General features: G+C 40.9%; 1 protein-coding gene across 1 annotated transcript; it reads left to right on the top strand.

The window, feature by feature from the left end:
• Nucleotides 1–354: 354 nt before the first annotated feature.
• AVPR1A (arginine vasopressin receptor 1A) lies at nt 355–3,865 on the top strand. The gene is made up of 2 exons (XM_028110964.1): nt 355–1,333; nt 3,579–3,865. Exons 1-2 carry the CDS (start codon nt 355–357, stop codon nt 3,863–3,865), a joined length of 1,266 nt encoding a protein of 421 aa, XP_027966765.1.
• The last annotated feature ends 4,871 nt before the right edge of the window (nt 3,866–8,736 follow it).

Genomic DNA, 8,736 nt, shown 5'->3' with positions numbered 1-8,736 from the left:
AAAGAAACCCCCGGGAAAGGGGAGGAGAGAGGCGAGAGAATAGGCACGAAGCAGTTTCCAATCAGTGGGACGAGAGGGAGCGCCTTCTGGGGAAACGAACCCCACATAAATAATTGAGTTTGGAGCCCAGTGCTTTCAGAGGCTCGGAGCGCACCTCCTGAGCGTCTTCCGAGTTGAGAAAAAAACAGAGCAGGGAAAGGGCCCAGCGACGGGACCGAGAGCAGCTCAATTGACGGTGGGACGCTGTGCCTGCAGACGTTCGCAAGAGGGCCAGCAGAGCCCAGCGAGCCCCGAAGGCAAGGAGCCCTCGAGAGCGGAGGTGGAAAGAGAGCCGGCCTCCTGAGGAGGCACTGCATGGGCAGCATGCGTATCTCCGGAGGCCCCGCCGCAGTGTCCGCGGACAACTCCAGCCAGTGGTGGCCTCTGTCTGCCGATGGTGCCAACCGCAGCCGGGAAGCGGAGGCGTTCGGGGAAGGCCGCAGCCCACCTGGGGACGTGCGCGACGAGGAGCTGGCCAAGGCGGAGATCGCCGTGCTGGCTGTGACTTTCGTGGTGGCCGTCCTAGGTAACAGCAGTGTGTTGGTGGCGCTGCACCGCACGCCTCGCAAGACGTCCCGCATGCACCTCTTCATCCGTCACCTCAGCCTAGCCGACCTGGCTGTCGCTTTCTTCCAGGTGCTGCCGCAGATGTGCTGGGATATCACCTACCGTTTCCGCGGACCCGATGTACTGTGCCGCGTGGTGAAGCATCTGCAGGTGTTTGGCATGTTCGTATCGCCCTACATGCTGGTGGTCATGACCGCCGACCGCTACATTGCAGTGTGCCACCCGCTGAAGACGCTGCAACAGCCAACGCGCCGCTCGCGCCTCATGATCGCTGCTGCCTGGGTGCTGAGCTTCGTGCTTAGCACGCCGCAGTACTTCGTCTTCTCCATGGTCGAGGTGGACAACGTCACCAAGACCATTGACTGCTGGGCCACCTTCATCCAGCCCTGGGGTCCCCGCGCCTATGTGACTTGGATGACGGGTGGCATCTTCGTGGCGCCCGTGGTCATCCTGGGCACCTGCTACGGCTTCATCTGCTACCACATCTGGCGCAATGTCCGCAGAAAGACGGCTTTGCGCGGGGAGAAGGGCGCGGAGGGCGCGGGTGGCCCCTTGCATAAGGGGTTCCTGCTCGCGCCGTGTATCAGCAGCGTGAAAACCATTTCCCGCGCCAAGATCCGCACCGTGAAGATGACTTTTGTGATCGTGACAGTTTACATCGTTTGCTGGGCGCCCTTCTTCATCCTCCAGATGTGGTCTGTCTGGGATGAAAAACTTGTCTGGGTCGGTAGGTATCCGGAGAAAGGAGGAAAGTGCAGGAATGCGGCTGGTGTATGTGTCGGGGGCGGGGGAGAGGGTGTCTCTTTTCATAATATCCTCTGGGGCAGTAGTTCTTAAACTTCTGCGTGCCTAAGCATGACGCCTGGGGTGAAATTATCAAAAAGGCAGTTTCTGGGGGGGGGGGGTGTCTCCGCCCCAGACATTTCGATTCAGTAGATCTAGAAATAGGCCCAGGATTCTCCATTTGTAGCTTGCAATGATCCTAAGACAAATCCAGAAACTGCGCCCTAGAGTCAGCCACGCACGCAACTACAAAACAGAATAATGACTTTTTGTCACATCACTAACCACTGCACTAATACTCTGCTTTCAAGTCTATTGGATTCAGAGAAATATTTCTACGGTAACAACTGCTTTTTGCTAGTTTGTAAAAAGTTATCACAATTAATACAAAAATTTTGTAGAAATGCCTCAAGGGCAAGCATAAACTGACATATTTTTCTAAAGAAAGATTCTTAAGAAATCAATAATTCTAATTTAGCATTTAGTTAGTTTTCCATTTCTTATAATCTTTTAATTTTTTTCTAATAATTACGGTAACACTTTTTTTTCTGGTATTTTAAAGCAGGATCATTGATAACCTCTAAATTTGTTAAACTAATGAATTTGTCTTTCAGCACTAACTTAACCACACAGCTGCAGCCTCTGCAGACAACTCTTGCAGTTTACAGAGAATGTTCCCTACGCCTACTAGCTTGTTTGATTTTGATTCCTCCACAAACTGAAAAAACTAACTTCACAAGAAATCCCCCCCAAATTATTTAATATTGGGTCTTGAAAAAAGTATTTCCTTTTAGTAAGAAGAAAAACTTTTTCAAATAAAATATATTACAGGAATGTTACCAACAGCAGCTGTAGTTGGGAGATAGGTATCTGGAAAGAACTGTCTCCTTTTGTTAGTTGGGATTGCAGTAGGGAGTATATGTGCTATACTTGCTTGGTTGTAATACTACTGATAAATAATACAACATAAATGGTATGTTTTTGGCTTACCATTTCCTATCTTGCTTGATCTTAGCAGCCTCTTAATTATTGCCAGTCAAATAAAAAACTCAATCTATTGCTTTATCAGGATTTAGACATAATTTTTAAAAACTTTACTACTTGTGCATAGGCATGCTGATGATTTTCATTCTTTTTGAATACAGTCTTAGCCATGGATCATGATCACCTTTAATAGTACCATCTTAGCACAAAGTCTGATTAAATAACCTGCAGTTTATTCCAGTATAGCAAGAGTGAGAAGACCCAGTTTATATTTAATAATCAAGAAAAAGTGCCTGCTGATTATTCTTATCTTTAGAAAAGGTATATTATCAGTGTCATAGTTCTGTGAAAGGTTATAATCTTTATGTAGTTTACCAGTGCAAATTAGCATAAAATATTTCAAAAACTCATTGGAATTTCCTAAGTCAGCTGTTCTAATATAATTTAACTGTTCAAACCGCAAAGATAGTTTTCTTTTAAAACCAAAAGAAACCATAGAAAATTAACCAGAAAGAAAAAAAAAACCCAATTCCACAAACAACTAAATAATAATCTTCTAATAAATAATCTAAATAAATAATCTTTCAGGGACCTATTACTACTATGTATAGTTTTATTACGGAATATGTTTAATATTAAAAAATATAAAACTACTAAACATGGTCCATAATGTCATACTTTTGTCTTAGTTGTGAGGATGAATACAATTTTATATATGTAGCTATAGACTTTGGAAATTTCATTGAAATTGCAGCCATTCTGTAAGCGCTGTGTCCATTAGCACATACTAGTGCTAAGATAAAGAATACAAAAATTTTTTAAATAAATTAAATGATGAATCACTATATTCTAATCCTGAAACCCATATTACACTATATGTCAACTAACTAGAAGTTAAATAAAAATTTGGAAAAAAAGAAAAAAAATAAATTACTTAATATTCTTAGCTTCTTGAAAGTCCCATTCATTCTGCTGAAATATTTTTAAGTGGTTTAAGATATTTGAATTAATCTCAACACATCTTGCCTATGAAAATATTTTACAGCCAAGCAATTTCCATACACTGATAAACAATATACTTCATTTTCTGTATTAACCCATAACTTTTTGCCACTTCTAAAAGTCTGTAGAAAAATGAGTTTATCCGGTGCACAGTAACTTGCATGTGACTGTTTAAATCATCTCCCCCAATGTTTTTTGTACAGAATCGGAAAACCCAGCCGTCACCATCACAGCGCTAATGGCCTCCCTGAATAGTTGCTGCAATCCCTGGATCTACATGTTTTTCAGTGGCCATCTCCTGCAAGACTGTGTCCGGAGTTTCTCATGCTGCCGAAGCATGAAGCAAACATTCAACAAAGAAGATTCTGACAGTGTGAGCAGAAGACAGACTTCTTACACTAACAACAGAAGCCTGACCAACAGTATGGGTACATGGAAGGACTCACCTAAATTTTCCAAGTCTGTCAAATTCATTCCTGTTTCCACCTGAGCCCACATTCACACAGCCTGACTCTTGTAACCAACTTTTGGGTCCACTGGCTGAATCCTAGAAATCAGAACAAATGAACTTATAAGTGATAAGTGTAAATCGATGTGTTGAGGACAAGACTGGGTTTCTAGTTGCATTTTCACATTGCTATGACCAAAAGTTATGAATTATTTTATACGGGATGCTAATTAAAAAAAAAATGCTACACTAAAATTTGCAGGCCTAATTCCCAGAAATAGAAGTTACATTTCTAAAGGAAAAACCATAACCACCCTGGCTTTACATTCTGTTGTTGGTTTCCTTTCTTTTCTTTTATTATGGACATAACTAAGGCTTGATTGATTTAGAAGTCATACAATGTTGGGGCATTATTTCTGAACAAAGTGAGCTCATCATCTGTCTTAGTGTTTGAAACGAATTAGAAGAAACTTGAGAGAAATTGTTTCCATCCAATAAAAATGAGTTTATGCATCTGAAAATGCAATCTCACACGATGGCCTGGAGATGGGAAGGTGCCTTGGACAAGCATGAGCACTTGGGGCATATGGACCAGGGGATGCCTGCTTCACAGCAGAAAGAGGAAAGTTCTGTTCAATGCTGTAAATCACCTAAATTTCAAAATGATAACTTTAGAACTGGCATTTCCCTCCTTGTTTTAGGTTCCTCGTGTTTTATGGGTTGTTGAAAGCACAATTACTAAGATGCTGAAGGGTAGAGAAGATATTGTCAAATGGCCAATAAAACCTTTATTCTCCCCCTGCAAGGCCATTTTAAAGTCAGATTTGTATAAGGAATATCTGATTTTATTAGAAGAGTAGAAATGGATTATACAAGGTACTATGTAGACTTTCTCTAGAACATTGTAAATATGTTTTGACCAGTGTTATAAGGTGTCCTGTGTTATGCTGGTTCATGTGTGGGGTGTCCAGATTATTACTTCATGTTTGGGGTGTCCAGATTTATAAATAAGAGAATCTTCTAAAGAGTGACTCACGTCTGGGTGGCTCAGTCGGTTAAGCGTCTGGCTCTTGGTTTCTGCTGGGGTCATGATCTCGGGGTCCTGAGATCGAGCCCCGTGTGGGGCTCCACATCCAGCAGAGTCTGTTTGTCCCTCTCCCTCGACTACACACCCTCCTTTGCTCTCTTGAATAAATAAATAAATAATCTTAAAAAAAAAAGAGTGACAGGATATAGAAAGTCTCCTCGTGCTTAATTAAAAGTAACTTGGTCTTTCTTTCTAGTCTCCCACCCATCTAACAGTTATATAGCAGAGGAGAGGCATGGTTGGGTGGATGGGGGTGGGAGATTGGGCGGGGGGCGGAACTGTTCTGCACATAGTATGGTTTCCTTTGCTATTAAATGCATGACTTTGACAAATTACTTAAAGACACATAAAGCCTTCATTTCCTTGGCTATACAGTAAGGTTGATAACACCTCATAGGGTTGTTGTGAGAACCAAATGAAATCAAGGGTGTGAAAAGATCTTCATGAACCGACGAGTACTCTATGAATGACCAGTTATAGTCATAGGGTCTTCAGAATCGCACAGCGTTTTCCTGTTTACTTTCCATTAACCAGAATTTGTTGGTTTCATGCCTGGGATATAAAATCCTAAAATTTATATATAGCTCTGATTCATTGGAAAGCATGGCCAGAGGCCACAAAGCCTGACTCCTGCCTAACCAGAGTTTTCCAATTTAAAGACAGAACTTGCTTTCCTTCAAATGCAGGTAAATCAGAGCCAGCCGAGAGCATAGGTTTCTTTTATTTCTAAACAGAGATAAATTACAGCATTACTTGGCTCTTCTGACTGCATTTTTCATTAATGGAACCCAGTGTTGTTGTTGTTGTTTTTTCCGAGCTTTTTTGTCTGGCTCCTTCTCCTTCTTAGAGATCATGCAATTATTTGAGGATACCTCATCAATGTTTTGTATCCCTTAGAGGAAGCAATAATTAACAGCATTATTGTAGTGTTGTGTTTTTTTTAACTTTGTAGATAAGAAGCTGAGGACTGTACAGCCCTGTGAGAACCTAGAAGCTTCGATTTCCCTCCTCTTCATTCGTTTGCCTTTCCAAATTCTCAGGCTCGCTACTCCCTGAATGGACATGCCTAAAAAAAGTTCACAAATGTTTTATAGAAATTAAGCCCGTAGGTTTTAGAACTCTGTTTTTTAAAAATAGCAAATATGTCTCTTAACAGGCACTGTTGTGAGCCACCAATTAAATGAATCCGTTCTTCATTATTTGGGTCATAACAGTAGCTCAGTAACCCTTCCCTTGGGACTCTGTCAGCCCTTGTGACAACTTCTCTTCAACAGTTCAAAACTAAAGTCCTTTTGGTTGGTACGAAGATGAGCCGATCCAGTTCCAAAATAATAACCTCACGTTTTTTGTACAGATTGTTTCAAAATGTTGACGCATACCTTCAGGCAAAACAATTCCGTTTGAATCTTATTTCCAGGAACATCTCTCAAATAAGATGATAGGCATATCAACCTACCCAGCTGTGTTCCCTCCTTTTAAATGCATCAGGAGACAAGATAACACTAAAGAGTAGGGGGATACACCCGAAGATCCAAGTGCTTGTTCTGCACTAGGCAAGTAGACAGTTTTATTCTCTGTGATTTAGGCTGAGAAGCTTAACTTAGCTAGCTGCTAAACGTCCTTGATGTGATGTACCTGGAAATGGCATTCGTATGTCCCCAAACCATATTCCAAATTGAAAGAGTCCTGCTTATCTCTATCAGAAGAAAGGAAACTGCAGGTGGTAAGGAAGAGTGTGCTAGGAAGGAAGGAGTCCCCTTTCCTGACAGAGGAGAAGACCTGAGATACTATGCCTAGTGAAGGCTTGCAATCAAGGATAAATGTGTTGTATCACCTTAGTTAATTATGTGGAGTTATCTGTGGGAACACCCTGCAAAAATATAATATTACTGTATCTGTGTGGGTATGGGTAATGTAATTAGTAAACAATCCACCGGTAGGGAGAAGCTGGTGGTGTCAGCTACTGGGCATTTGATAAACATTCATTGTTGATGAAAAAGGAGCATTTTAAAGTATGTATTAAGGGATTGATGGGTTAATTTGGGACAGTGTTTTTAAAGTGTAAAAATAACTGTGAAGGAAATCAGTGAAATTCTTCAGTTAAATATATACTCGCCCTACAAACAGAATTTCCATCACCATCGAAGGAGTCTCACATCATAAATGAGGGAAGGGTGTGGTTTTTAAAGGGGGAAAAAATCAAGCAGACGTAATGACATCCAGTGTCCTCCTAAACTTACTACGGTTCCTAGAATGGACATCAAACACAACTTTAATCTGTTATCACACAAGTAAAGTAACTCAATTAGGTTAAAGTTGAAGTTTTTGAGACTCGAAAACCTGCCTTTTTATAATGCAATTTCGTCCTCGAAGTTTTAAATTATAGCTTCAGAATTTGAGTCTACCCCTAAGGCATAATTAGAGCCATCGAAGAAGCAGTTCAGCCTAATCCTTCACTCCATATATCAGAGAGTAGGCTCCTTTAAAATCCAGGTAAATTGGGCCCTTATAGGTTTTCATACTGGAGGCAAGAGCTGTATTTAGAGTAAGCCCAGGGCAGAGCCATCTGGAAGGTTCAGAAGCAACCACTGTATCTCTATTATACTGTATTCACCCTTCTTCTTGTGATGATGTAAGATGATAAAACACCTACGTAATAGATGAAGTGAGGTGAATGACGTAGGTATTGTCATGTAGCATTAGCCACTATTGACCTGACAATAGGTCCAAAGGACGATCACCTGCTTTCAGACTGTGGTTGATCACAGAAATCGAAACCACAGATGGGACAGATTACTATAGTTGAATGTTTATAAACACGTGCATTGCTAATTGTTCCAAACTATTCGTGCATATTGAATGTATCTAAAAGGCATTGATAAAGCACTAATTTTGGAATCAGTTTTTTTTAAAGATTTTATTTATTTATTTGACAGAGAGAGAGACAGTGAGAGAGGGAACACAAGCAGGGGGAGTAGGAGAGGGAGAAGCAGGCTTCCCGCTGAGCAGGGAGCCCGATGTGGGGCTCGATCCCAGGACCCTGGGATCATATGACGCTCAACGACTGAGCCACCCAGGCGCCCCTGGAAGCGGTTACATGCTTCTACATGCTTACAAAATATTCATCTAATCCTCAGAACAATGGTACTAGCTAGAAACTATTATTAACCCCTTCTTAAAGATAAGAAGAGTGAGGCATGGAGAGTAGAAGTTTGTCTACGTTTAAAAACCTCTAGGTAAGATCACGGCCAGGATTGGACCTCAGCAATGAGGCTGCAGAGACTTCACTTGTAGCACTATGCTAGCCTGTCTCTCAACAAACCCTTTCAGTTTCATACTAAATGTTGCAATTAGAGACAGTCATCAAGACCAATGAGAATTCCTCTTATTACCATTGCTGTTTAATGTCATCCTAAAAGTCTTCAAAAAACAATATGAACTAGAAACAAAGGCACAAATATCAAGGATACAGGATTACCATAATTTACCTATGATGTAATTATGTAGTATAAAAACCCAAAGTAACCCATTGCAAAGCTACTGAAACTAATAAAAGACAGTAGACAAAAGCAAAGAGCATTTTTTTTTATACCACCAGCGATCGTAGAGACAATATATTGAAAAAATAAATCCCTTCATAATAGCAACTATCTGGAAATAAACAACACAAAATGTTGGAACCTCTATAAAATATAAAGTTTTAATGAGATATATAAAATAAAGCTTAAGTCAACAGATGAAATCTATGCTTGAATAGGAAGACAATAGAAGATACTGATTTTTCTTTTTTTTTTAAGATTTTATTTATTTGACAGAGAGAGAGAAA

The sequence above is a fragment of the Eumetopias jubatus genome, unplaced genomic scaffold (assembly GCF_037043125.1).
Source record: "Eumetopias jubatus isolate StellerSeaLion01/CBP00866 unplaced genomic scaffold, mEumJub1_p1.0 scaffold_8, whole genome shotgun sequence".
Classification (NCBI taxonomy): domain Eukaryota; kingdom Metazoa; phylum Chordata; class Mammalia; order Carnivora; family Otariidae; genus Eumetopias; species Eumetopias jubatus.
The sequence above is the reverse complement of the archived record's forward strand: the minus strand, read 5'-3'. Positions and strand labels throughout refer to the sequence as shown.